Source organism: Mixophyes fleayi, chromosome 9 (assembly GCF_038048845.1).
Source record: "Mixophyes fleayi isolate aMixFle1 chromosome 9, aMixFle1.hap1, whole genome shotgun sequence".
Taxonomy (NCBI): domain Eukaryota; kingdom Metazoa; phylum Chordata; class Amphibia; order Anura; family Limnodynastidae; genus Mixophyes; species Mixophyes fleayi.
In genome coordinates this window covers 14,791,229-14,805,301 of record NC_134410.1, presented here as the reverse complement: position 1 = coordinate 14,805,301, position 14,073 = coordinate 14,791,229, and the positions used below count along the sequence as shown (strand labels likewise).

General features: G+C 41.4%; 1 protein-coding gene across 2 annotated transcripts in view; it reads left to right on the top strand.

Moving 5' to 3' along the window:
- The first annotated feature begins 658 nt into the window (after positions 1–658).
- The window catches only part of SKIC2 (SKI2 subunit of superkiller complex), a 31,481-nt gene continuing 18,066 nt past the window's right edge, over positions 659–14,073 (top strand). Inside the window, exons 1-5 of one of the 2 annotated variants that reach the window (XM_075186552.1) lie at positions 659–677; positions 11,650–11,711; positions 13,192–13,313; positions 13,402–13,511; positions 13,676–13,793. In XM_075186552.1, the coding sequence (XP_075042653.1) occupies positions 11,699–11,711; positions 13,192–13,313; positions 13,402–13,511; positions 13,676–13,793 (363 nt within the window). In that variant the 5' untranslated portion in view covers positions 659–677; positions 11,650–11,698. Of the gene's footprint in view, positions 678–10,351; positions 10,458–11,649; positions 11,712–13,191; positions 13,314–13,401; positions 13,512–13,675; positions 13,794–14,073 lie in introns of those variants that run through there. The other variant, XM_075186551.1, reaches the window with a different exon arrangement.

The window sequence follows — 14,073 nt, the reverse complement described above, 5'->3', positions numbered from 1 at the left end:
TAGGCTCTTGCCTATACTCAGTTTAGTTATAGATATCATGTTTTTATTTTTATCCCTTATAGGTGCAGCGGGATCCTAGCAGCCCAGCAGAGTGAGCAGGACTTGACTCTACACACTCTGGATCCCAGCGCAGGTAAGTGAAGCCCAGCGCTCATGTTACCAGCACCTCTGCCGGCAGTTATTCTTTAGGGCCATTATTTTAATTAACTAGTAACCCCTCTCATCCAGAGGGAGAACACCCATTTAAGGAGATCCATACCGCCAGAGCAAAAATGTTGTAAAGCTCCACAAATTTTTTAAAGAAATGAAAGGAAATATAACCAACATTAAGAAAAAAATTAAAAACCTCGATAATACTTTTGTTGACATGTATATGCTGTTTGGAACTGATTGTCATCTACCCTGCGAGAAATGCATGCTGCTTAGATGAGTACCACCTTAAAGATACCTTTATGTGTCCTGTTATAAATGTTTTTATGTAAGTTTGATACTTACTTTTATTAAATAAAATCTGTTGCATACAGTATTATACTATTTTAGTTTTTTTCTATTACATTGCACCATGGAGATTCAAGTGGTTATGCAGTGATTTCTTTTAATACTGAGGATTTGGAGACAACCTAAATCATTGGGAACCCTAACAGTTTCATGGACATGCTTGACGAGTTTTATATCTGGTACGCCTAATATTCATTAGTGGTGATCACACCTGGGATTACAGTGTGCTGGCACAAGTGTCTTTTCTGATCACTATTTTGAAAATCACACTATATATATATATATATCTTATGTGTGCCTCTGTCTCTGTCATACTCTATCCGTTTTCAGTATTTATTGTATTGTGGTAATATATATATATATATATATATATATATATATATATATATACACTAAATTCTCATTCAAGCTTTAATATAAGTGGCTGGCTTATGTGATTACTTTACTAATGAAACATTAATTTTAATGTTCAGTGTATATTTATTGAGATGTAGCTGATAAAAAAAAATAAACATATGTATATACATATTTAAGAAGACCCTTCATAGCATGATTATTACTTGACTGCTTGATTAAATATGTCAAATGTAGCCACCTATAGCAGCAAGAAAATATGTATATTCTCACTGCTATAGGTGACATATTTAATCAAGCAATAAACATGCTATGCTGTGAAGGGCCTTCTTGATATTTATTTATATATGATTTATGTTTTTAACAGTATAAATCTGCACAGTGAAACTGACACTCACCTGCTAACTTTCTTGTTGCTTCCTGAAGCTGCTGCTGCTGCCAGGGCCGGATTAAGACACTGTAGGCCCCTGGGCTATGGGTACTGCGAGGCCGCCATTTGTCAAGTGACTTATGCCCAATCCGATATTATTGGGAGCCCCCCAGTAATATCAGATTGGGCATAAGTCGCTTGATAAATGTTCATTTTAATATACCTACACAGTGCTTTCAAAATGCAATAGAGAACTACCATTAACTTACAACACTTAAGTGCCACTCTGAACATAATATACTAGTCCCTGGAAATAACAAAGACCATCTACACAGCACCATAACCACAGACATATATGTCATACTTGCCAACTCTCCCGGAATGTCTGGGAGACTCCCGCATTTTGCGAGAGTCTCCCGGGCTCCCGGGCGAGTGTGGCAATCTCCCGCATCTGGATAATTCTGCCCACTTCCTAGTGAAGTGGGCAGAATTAAGTCCCAAACACCGCGATTTCTGGTGAATCGCGGTGTTTGGCTCCACCCCCCCGCTGTCAAATGACGCGTTTTGCGTCATCACGTCATGGGGGCGGGTCCAAAATGACGCCATTTTGGAGCCCCGCCCCCCGCAGGCTCCCGGATTTGACCAACAGAAAGTTGGTAAGTATGATATATGTACAATGAACACAAGTAGGGAGGATGATATAACTATGATGGAACTATCTATTAAGAACAAGTTTGCTGGCTTCAGGGTATAGTTCTAGCAGCTTAAGCAAACTATTTGCACAGCAACTAACCTCTGAACTCAATTACTGCCAGTTCTTGATCTTAATACACACTGTTAGGAACTCCTTCAGTCAGCACGACAGAACCCGGAGTCTACTCCGAAGTCTGGTGTTCGCTGGAGCCCCTAGTGGTGGGGACAGACTTGGCTGCAGACGAACTGAGGGTCGTGTAATATGCACTGACTAGGGAGAACCCATGGGTAGCGAAGCAGTACACAACAGAGTGAGATCCAAGCAAAAGGTCAAGGGCCGGCAGCAGGCAGCGATACCAGATAACAAGCCGAGGTCAGGAGTCACAGGCAATACAACGAGGTCCAGAAACAAGCCAGGGGTCATACACGGGAAATCCAATCAAAATACAGCACAGGAGCAGGAAAACCGGAACAGGAGCCTAGCTACACAGGAAGCTATAACTGGCAATGAGGCCCTGTCCTCATTGCCTTAAATAGTAAGGAGAGCCAATGGGAGTGAGTACTAATGAGGCCCCTCCCTACAGCAATAATCTTCAGAGAACTGACACAATAAACAGAATAATGTACAAAACAGCGCCAAGAAGAACTGTCTAGCAAAAGACTCTAACACAGAGTCCAAATACAAAAAATGAAGCCAACATTACTTTTTACTGCTCGCATGCGCCCGGGTGTCAGACCGCTGGCCGGGCACTGCGGCAGTGGAGTTACAGTGTCCCGGTTGTTGCCCAGGCAACCGGGACGTGGGAGGCGGAAGTGACGTCCCGGTCGTCATGGAGACGGCCGGGACGCCTGGCACTACCGGATGTGAGTCGCGGCGGCCCTTCGGGGAGCCGCGGCTCATAACACACACACATGACATTATCTAGATACTGAGCAGCTAAAGCGTGTTATGAGTGTTAATGAGCGAGTGATCATCCCATCTACTCTGCTAGAAACTCACTGTGCTAGTGGAAAGTATTCTGTGACCAGGGCTGCCAACTCTGAAATGAAAAACAAGCAACCGGTTACTGAAAAACAAGCCCAAAACAAGCCCAACCCAATCCTAAAAAGTCCCCCCAAAAAAGCCCAACTTACAGGGCACTGTCCTTTTCTATAACACTAATTTCTACACTGAATCTCCATTTAGAAAACCTTTATAAACACAAGAGGACACATTTATACACTGATAGGGCAAATGAAAAAGCAAATGCTGTAATTTAGGACACTGGGTATGTCTATACCACACAGCCCCACGATATAACAGTATAAAATAGGGCTCTGAAAGCAGTCTTCTGACATGAGCAGCTTACTGAATGAGAGGGGAGGGTGTTGTATAGCAGTGTTACCTGCTATAAGTGCAGCAATCATGTGTCTTATTTCAGTAGGTTGCTATAGATCCGTCTTTCTGTGATTTATTCCACGTCCTCCTCTGACTCCGCCCACCCACATAGCGCCACTTCATTGGAGGAATTTGCTGCAATGCTGAATACACCAATCACAAAATGGTAACAGAGGAAAAAAACAAAAAATTATGCAGCCTGAGGACTTGGAGAACGTGTCCAAGCCCAAAAACAAGATACCCGCGGCAGTGGGAAAAAAACGCAACTTCACAAAAAAAGAAGCCCAATTCCGCTTGTTATAAACGGAATTGGCAACTATGTCTGTGACGCTAGGAAGTCAGCCAGCTTATACAACATTGGCTGTGAATGGTCACATGACATTAGCATCAGAGGATCTTCACATCACAAAACAGCCCACACCAACACCTAATTTAAAGAGTAATTAAGGTATTCTAGCAGGAAATACCAGAGAGTGAAAGGAGCAATTTTTTTTAACTGTTTATTTCAATAACTTGTATATGTTAATAACAGTACATATAAATTAGGCTTTTATTCCAGATGCATTATTCACATTAGATTTCTTGAAGCAGCATGCATACACTTTAAGTATAATAGCTATGCAAATAAGGGTGGACTGGAAAGTTTTGATCTGGTGAATAAGCACCTGTAAGTGACTCATAATACTGCAGTATAATCAACATTTTTCAATGATTGATTAGGGAAATGAATGAACAATAGACAAACATGATTATCTGATATCGTTGCCTTTATGGCTCTGGTTAATTCTAACATTACTGCAAAATTTACTATACGACTTCTCATGCAGACCAGTAAAATTTAGTACATGTCTACATAGGTGCCCTGAACAGGACTAATTTACATTTGCACGTGATTATCATCACCATTTATTTATATAGCGCCAGTGATTCCGCAGCGCTGTACAGAGAACTCACTCACATCAGTCCCTGCCCCATTGGAGCTTACAGTCTACATTCCCTAACACACACACAGACAGACAGAGACTAGGGTCAATTTTGATAGCAGCCAATTAACCTACCAGTGTGTTTTTGGAGTGTGGGAGGAAACCAGAGCACCCGGAGGAAACACACGCAAACATGGGGAGAACATGGAAACTCCACACAGATAAGGCCATGGGCGGGAATTTAACTCATGACCCCAGTGCTGTGAGGCAGAAGTGCTAACCACTGGTGTAGATGGTGATGATGATGACGACACCAGCAGCACTATCTAGCTGCTTGTGATTGGCTGTTTGCGTATTGAAACTTGTACTAAGTCCAACGCAGGTGGACAACCATAAAGCAGAGAAAACAAATATAGTGTGTGTTGTTTAACTGCATTCAAGGAAACACCTGTTAGAGATTTCCCAAAAACATTTTCAATAAATTGCTTCCTCCAACTGTGGACAGGATTTCTTCAATGGATGAAACGAAAGTAAACACAAAACATAATAGTCTAGTACGTGGGATAGTGCATTATTCTTGTGAGTTAACAATGACTCACCTGGTTATGGTGAGTGAAATGTCTTATGAAAATCAGAGATATTTCATCAGTTCCTAATGATCCATATGAAACATACATCAAAAGAAACATAAAATGCCATAATGTGGATTTGTGATTTAAATGTGCACATTCAACCCCCCAGCTGATAGTACTTTATTCTTAAGCGTTATGATTATATTATATCAAGTTGTGGCTGCCTATTCTGATTACTTGTTATTTAAATTTAGGCTACTGCATGTAAGAAGATTTCCATTGGATTTATGAAGCGGTAAACAACAGACGTAGGGGTCTTTGTATTTAATGAGATTTCATATAGTAAATGTAACTTCTGCATCTCTTAATAACACTGTCAGGGCACTATTCTCTCTTGAGAATAGTGGTGGAAGCGGACATTAAGAAGTGGTGGAATGGAAAATGTGAATGTGAAGGCAAGTAGTCAAAGTTACAAGAGCAGGTAGGAGAGCAGCACAGGGTTGGAGAAGTAAAAAAATATATATTCAATTAATGTTACATGTCAATATAATAGTAATTTCTGATTATACATGGAAATGAAAAGAAAATTGTTTTTTTCTTGAAAAACATTTATTAGAGTGTACTTAATATTTACTGTACATAAGAGACATTTTAACATTTGCTTCTGACTGCAGACACGTTATAGCATGCATACGATACTGACATTATTAGGACTCAGGACTTAAGACTAGCCCTATAGCTGGTACAAGAGATACGACAGAAAACCAACGTACTTCTGTGTTCGCTCGAACCTGACTTGGCTGCACGGGAAAGCTCTTACTGTACATTGCCACACCCCGTTCCCTCCCCGAAATTGCAGGCTGTAGTAAGTGTCGTTTGTGCTTGAAGTTGACTTGAACGTGGCTGCGTTCTGTTGCATATTGTCCGGCTCTGAGAACGATACACACAAAACTATCAGATATGTTCCTTAGTGACTACTACTACCTACTGTTCCGGGATGGGGGTATGGAAACTACATCTACACAAACCTGACAGTAGTTTGAATGAATAAATGAGACAGACTGCATAGCCATGGAGTGCAGTACTTTCTCATACTACCAATATCATTTTATTATCTGGTTTTTTTGCTTTAGTAATGTATTTATGGTCCAAATTTTTATTGTTATGTAAATTTAATAAAATCCTTTTTTGATAATTTTATTAAAGTGGAGCCATTTCTTTGCTCACAAATTCTGCCAGGTATTATATTTTTATGTTAACATTTTTTTTTATTACATCTAGTACTTTCTAGCATATTACATTGTTTTGGTCATTATTAAAATATATAATACACAACCAGGTGCTATCAATAGTCCTTTTTTCCTGTGTATATAAATAATTGGCACTGGTAGTATTAGTTAAATTATTGACGCTTATATATTTTTTAAATTGTCAGGTGGATCGACTTGTTACCCTACTATTCTGTTTTGCTTATGGTGGTTTTGCCGGTTGGGCAGGTGGTCTGGAGAGAACCCTGGGGAAAACTTTTTCTGTTTGAATTACAAGCAGTAAATGCTCCAAGAAATGCACTTTAAGCTTAATCACCCAAAATTGCAATGTAAACAATATCCGCAGGTATTTTACTCGACCTCTTCGGAGAAGGTCAAAGGTACAGTTATCCTTCTTCACCAGACTCTCCCGTTGACAATTGAGACAATTCACGAGGACCCCCAGGGCCGATTCATTATTTTAACAGAGCTTATACGCATTACTCGATGCCATATGGCACATATTCTAGACTAGATATGATCTTTGCAGATGCCCCCACTCGACGCAAAGCCTGAAATCGGCTGTCGTTATACTATTTGCTAAATTGCTAGCAAACAGACTAGCCCAAGTGATCCCCGCTCTGGGCCTTGCTGACCAAGTGGGATTTATCCCCGCTTGACAAGGATCGGATAACACAAGGCGAGCAATTAATCTAATTGAAGCAGCTAATCGGACACTTGCTCCTGCTCTGGTGGTCTCCCTCGATGCAGAAAAGGCATTTGACAGGGTCTCCTGGCCCTTTATGAGAGCCACTCTTAAGACAATGGGTTTTAGGGGTCAATTTATGTCTGGGCTAGCTTCTTTATACTTTAATCCCTCTGCCACTGTATGGGCTAATGGGGCTGCGTCATCTACATTTCAAATTACTAATGGCACTCAACAAGAATGCCCACTCTCCCCACTATTATTTGCCCTAACAATGGAACCCTTGGCTTCTCGAGTTCATAATAGTCCAGCAATCACAGGTATTCAAGCAGAAAAGATTGATTATAAGATCTCCTTATATGCGAACGATATCTTACTAACAGTCACCAATCCCCTCATATCTCTTCCCGCCATACAGAGCGAACTCAATGAATATGGTGAATTATCTAACTTTAAAATCAACATGGACAAATCTGAAATCCTTCCTCTTAACTTAACTTAACGTCTCACCTTCTGGACTCCTTGAAACGTCAGTCAAACTTTAGATGGCTACCAGACAACCGTAAGTATTTGGGAATTTATTTGACAAGTCAATACAGTCAATTATATGCCGCCAATTTTCCTCACCTTTTGAATACGCTCAAATGAGATCTTGAGAAATAGGATAAGCTGTATATCTCCTGGCTAGGCTGCATGACAGCAGTAAAAATGAATTTAGTTCCATGAATTCTGTATCTCTTCCAGAAGCTCCCTATTAGGGTACCCTCACTGCCACTTAAAACCCTTCAGATACAAATTACACGTTTTGTTTGGGCAGGCAAACGGCCCCGAGTCCAAGTTCGCACGCTCCATCGTCCAACCTCGGAGGTGGGGGGCTAGGTCTTCCAAACAACTCAAAATATTACATTGCTACGCACCTGACCCAGTTAGTTCTATTTCACTCCCCGCTGGGCATAAGTTTATGGGTTCACAGAGGCTAATCTCATTCAGCTGCTCTCGCCTTACACCCTTTTATGGATTTCAATTAAACACCGTCCACCACTTCTATCGCTTCCATCGTCTACTCGTTTCTCACTCCAGATTTGGGATTATAGTACTCGCGCTTTTCATTTGATAGCTAATCCTGAAATTATGTTTCCGCTGTGGAATAACCCGGCCTTCCCCCCTGGGCAACAACAGTCCTTCTCTCAACACTGGTTTAGTCTCAGGCTCTGGTTTCTGACAGATATAGCACCCATGCAGCGGATATATGCCCATCCCCCATAAACGCTTTTATCAATATCTTCAATAACAATATCAGGGTTAGCACTTCTGCCTTACAGCACTGGGGTCATGAGTTCAATTCCCAACCATGACCTTATCTGTGAGGAGTTTGTATGTTCTCCCTGTGTTTGCGTGGGTTTGCTCCGGTTTCCTCCAACACTCCAAAAACATACTGGTAGGTTAATTGGCAGCTATCAAATTGACCCTAGTCTCTCTCTCCCTGTCTGTCTATGTGTGTGTGCGTGTTAAGTTGTAGAGAGGCAGGTCATTTTAGTATAAAGAACATTGGATCTTGGAGTGATTTTCATACTGGGTACATGAAGTCGTATGTTTCGAGTTCACAACGCACATTTCTTAAAATGAACTTAAGACTTTTGAGCTACTCTTTAACTTTTGCCCAAATATTTGTAAAGTGTGAGTCAGCTCACAACTATAGAGACTGGCCGGAGGAATTGGTAAGTTAGTCGTTAGCGCTCTGGCATAGCAGCTGAGTATTAATCATGCCTTGACAATATTCTTTTTTGTTAAAAAGTGCTAATCAATAATTGGGTTGGTTTGCTTCTCTCTGGTTCATAAAGAACAAATTTAGAAAAAGGCTGAATTGATGTTTTCAACCTGAAAAAAAAAACAAGACAAAAATATTTTCATACAGTTCTATTTTCTTCTGCCAATGTTTATAAATATTTAATATATTTTATATTTTGTATAGACATAAATAAGAAAAAAAAAATTAGCCTCTTGAAACGGGGGCAACACTTTAGTGGGGCATGGAAGTCTTACAGGATAGTTCTACCTACTCTATTGAAAAGGTATGTATGGAGTGTTATACGTTGAGTGTAATGAGCACAATTCATCACTAGCTGGCTCCCTTGCCTTTAAGTTTAATCAAATCAACTTAAAATATTCATTTACTGCCGGCACCCCCTCCCCCATTCCATTGAGGTTTGTGCCGTGGGCAGTTAACCTCTCTTACAGCCCTAGTTATGGCCCTAACGGTGGGTATATGGAGGGACATATTAATTTAAAGAGCAGCACGGTGGCTAAGTGGTTAGAACTTCTGCCTCACAAGACTGGGGTCATGAGTTAAATTCCCGACCATGGCCTTATCAGTGTTGTTTGTATGTTTGCATGGGTTTCCTCCCACACTCCAAAAAAAACATACTAGTAGGTGAATTGGCTGCTATCAAATTGACCCTAGTGTGTGTGTTAGGAAATTTAGACTGTAAGCTCCAACGGGGCAGGGACTGATGTGAGTTCTCTGTACAGCACTACGGAATTAGTGGCGCTCTATAAATAAATGGTGATGAAGATGAAAGAGCAACTGTTTAAAAGTGGACAACCTTGTTAAATTGTCTCCTAGGATTCACCTAGGGCTCCCATGCGTCCAATTTTTACAGGGACGGTCCCATTATCTTACACCCAAAATCTTTAATTCACAATACTTCTTTTTCCCCCATCATTTAAACTTCCAGTGAACCCTAATTACAGGACAAATGGGGACAGGTTCCTATAACTCTTTAACTTTACTTGGGACCTATAGTGTTACCTGATCATTTTTTTGGTGCGCTTATCCATACTTGCCAACATTTATTTATTTTTTTCCGGGAGATGCCGGCTGGGACGTGGGCGTGCAGGGGGCGGGGCTGCGAAATCGCGTCATTTTGGCCCCGCCCCGTGACGGAATGACGCAAATCGCGTCATTTTACAGTGGGGGCGGGGCTAAACGCCGCGATTCCGGGTGAATCGCGGCGTTTAAACTAAATTTTTCCCCCTTCCTATCAGGGAGATTGCCACACTCGTCCGGGAGACTCTCGCAAAATGCGGGAGTCTCCCGGACAATCCGGGAGAGTTGGCAAGTATGCGCTTATCCTTGTAACACACTTGCTGACCTGCACCCTTTCACATTCCCGAGGTAATTTAACCTTATTAATGTGCAAAGGGTCAGGGTGTCAGGAGTTGTATAAATATAAGAAATATACAACATAATGCAGGCATGTCCCAAATTCCACAAGTTAAGAAAGAGATAACACAAGTACAGTTGGTATAAACAGTGGACCCTCCCTGTATCTGGATTTCATCCCTAAGTCACTTTCTGTTTAGTGATGAAACATTGCCAAACAGCTAAAAACAAACATCACCCGGCTAACAGAATCCACATCTGCTATTCGTCTGCGGAGTTTTTGATACAAAGGAAAGCATGTCGTCTGAGGATGCGGCCATTTTGTTGAAGACCATGGCTCATTGCTGGACACGTATTTGCCTCACTAAAAATGTCTTTAGCCGCTAAAAGAAAAAAACTGTCTGCTAAATAGAGATCTCTGAGACTTCGACTATCCCCAACTTGACCACTTCCGCCACACACTGACGTCACGGCCCCTGTCTGCCGTCCATGTTTCATTCCCCTCTGCACTGACACACTGGCAAAGTGCTTAGTAATGCATTCTTAATAAAAGGTAAGTAACAATGTAATTATCTTTTTAGTGTATTCATACTGTATGCATGATATGTGCCTGTATCTCCTAAACTGGCAATGCAGCACTCATTGATTTCTGTAGGCAACATAGTTATCTATACAGTGTTAATAGCAGAGAATGCAACATATTGCAGAAGTCTGTGTATCCAACTATTGCACCATGTATTGCATTTTTTTTAAAATATTTTTAGAATGCATGTAATTGGTTAATAAGTTGAGTGTTGTACACTCTGCATACGTGGTGTAATGGCATTTACAGTGCTAAACTTCACAATTCTTTCCCTTCTCCGGGTCTTAATTAATATTTGTGGTGGGCACAAGTCATGTCACTTGTAAGGAGCTCCTGCCACTAAGATATCATTGCCAAAATCATATACTGGTGTTATTATATATTGTTGCAATCATCATTGTGTTTTTCCTACAGACAGATGACATGAAGGGATTTTTTATAAAGTAAAACAATAAAGAAGGTTCTCTTCAAAATTTAATGTAATATAACAAGTACCTTTCCCTATCCAGCCTGTGCACCGGTCAGGCAAACACCGCAGTGACTGCCTATGGTCACAGCACGGGCAGCATGTACACACAGCTTTCTGTGCCATAAGAAGGGGGAGGCCAGGGATGGTGTGTGGCAGAGGGGTGAATTAGTTTGTGAGTGCCCCTGTTGTGTGGATGGCCCAGGACTAACACACTGTTGCCCCACCAACAATCAGGCTCTACCCTTCCAGCCCACCAGCTTCTTGACTAGTTACCAAGGTAATGATCTGCCAAAAACTGTCTTTAAGCGAGAGGTGTAACAGGAGGAGAAAGCGCCTGAAGTATAACATGCAATAGCTATTTGGTGAAAGGTGAATAGGCCACATAATGGTTCACATGAGAGATAAACTGTGCTGACAGGAGAAACTTGAAGGGAGAACATGACCTGAGTAATGGAGGTAAGTAATCCAGCAGGTAAAGGACAGGATGACAGAGAGAAGGGTTATTCGTGTACTTAGAGCTGTAAACTGGATTTATGTTATTGTGCAGAGACCCCAATGCTAATCTTCATGATTACCCTGTACTTATTTCAGGATACATTGTTCATCACATGCATTTACGTTGTACTCTGAGTCTTCACACATGTGCATTCTATAACTAAATCTCTCTTCTGTTTTTGTTTTCATTTATAACAGTATCTAATGAAGCCCCTTTTCCGTATCGTGTGAGATCAAGTCCTCTACAATGAATAAACTAGGTAATACTCAAATTGTACATTGCAGGTTTGGGCCTATTGGTGATATCTATAGTGTGTATGTTCTGTGTACTTGTGGCTGATAATCAGGGGCAGGCTGGGCTGGGGGGCAGTTCTGCTAACAAATTAACTCTAGTCTATGTGTGTGTGTTAGGGAATTTAGACTGTAAGCTCCAATGGGGCAGGGACTGATGTGAGTGAGTTCTCTGTACAGCGCTGTGGAATTAGTGGCGCTATATAAATAAATTGTGATGATAGTGGACAACCTTGGGATGGGTCTGGTCCTCCTGCATTTTTTTTGCCTTTAAAATGTTCCTAATAGGCTCTTCCTTCCCTGGGGTTATAATTTGCCAGCCCTCCCCTGCTGATAATGTTTCGACCTTACAGTAGCCACATACACTTTCCCCACCACCAGCTACAATTGCTCTTCCGCTGCCTTGTGTGTCAATATTCCCCACACTCTTCGATTGTAAGCTCATCTGGATAGAGCCGTCTTTACCCTCTGTCTCATGTCATTATATGTTGGTGTATTTGTTTCATTCTCAAGCTTCTCAGTGTACAGCGACGCGTAATCTTTTGCCTCTTTAAACTGGGCGATAAGGAACAACTCTATATGAGAAAGTATTATGCCTCCTACTGAGAGAGAGAGGTTTCCAGACAGATATGAAGCCAAACTATTAATGCTTGCATTACCTGGAGCCATCCACTCCTGCAGTAAGCTGTCAGCGCTGACAAGCAGACCTCTCTTGGAGGGGATAAATCAATGCCTGAACTGTTTATGTGATGATTGTCATAGTAATAATAATCCTGTTGTTTGTGTAGTAACGCCAGTGTATACTGCCAATTGAAACTGGACTTAGAAATACACGTGCGTTGAGTCTGCTAGGCACTGTGTTGATGATACACATGAGGTATGCTCACATGACATAGTAACCATTGCAGCTATGCCATCTGCATCTTAGGGGATAATTCAATTGACAGCTTTACTTGTGAGAGTATTGTGGCCCGCACACTATTACCATTACTACGGTAATAGTGCACACTATTACCATAACTACGGTAATTCTAACACTGATTTTGGCTCGTAACTCTGAGAGCTCTAAGCAGAAATCTGCTTTAACATTAACTTACTAAATTTAATTCCCCCTTAATGTTTTGCAAGGCAGCCATGTTGGACTATGATGTTGGTCTTAGCAGATGTGATTATAAATTACAGTTACAAATAATATCATTGCATCAGTAATTAATATTGATTGACGTCTAGACCAGTCTCGTTAGGCTTCTGGCTGGCGTGGACTTCTGGGACCTGTAGCTCTGGCTGGAGAGCTACAGGCTGCTTATCTCTGACATAGATAATTATTACTGGAAAATGGACTGTCTTTTAATGCAGGCTATCATTTATATGGCTAGATGTATGTATAATATAATGTATTAATTCCATGACTCAAAAGAGTATGTCTGTTGTGTTCTCGAATCTTGACAGATCTGTCGGCTGTAGATCCGTTGGATCTCCCTCTTTCCATCCTGGAAGTTGGCATCGCTGGGAGATTAGAACTGATTACTGCTCCTCCCGCCACTAATGGACCCATTTTTCCAACATCCACGGTATGTTCATTACAGAATCAATTTTCTTATTTTTTATCTTCGCTAAAACTGTGCTGACCATTCCTTCCCTCCCATCTCGCTGTTCCAGATTCCTAATGGATTACCGCCATATGATGTGGATCTGTCCTTTGAGGTGATCCAGAAGTACCTTACTGACCCGGATTGGCTTCCTATCCATGACTTTGATAGAAGTCAGAGGTAAGGGAACCTTAGTGCTAGATGAGTGTAATATGATGTTCCACCAGCAGGGGTGCTAGTCTGACACTTCTGTTTGTGACACAAGGCAGTATACTCAGTCTCTCTGTGTTCTGCCTTTTTTCGTTGTTTGTTCCAGGTTCTATCTCGCTGTTTTTCTTTCTCAGGTCATGGCCTCGGAACAAGGGTGTGGCCTCCTTGTACCACATGGATATCAGTTCCCCACAGACCGAGCTTAGCATGGAGCGTAACTCCGCCACTGGAGAACTGCGTGGAATCGGCGAGGTAGAAACTGGGCAAGAAACGGGCCAACAATTCTGGGAGCCAGAGTAGACTGAAATGTGATGCAAATATACTTTTATTACTCTGTCAAACAATGTATCCTAGAAATGTCCCTTCACACTATTAATGCTAGTGTTACACTAGCGTTTCTCCATCCAAATCAATGAAGTGATTAAAAGCTGCCGCAATCTTATTCAGCAACACACAGCTTTCAATGGGAAACACTGTTTCCCTGCCATTGTTGAGGGTTTTAGAGCTGTGTGAACGCTGCTTCTCATTGTAA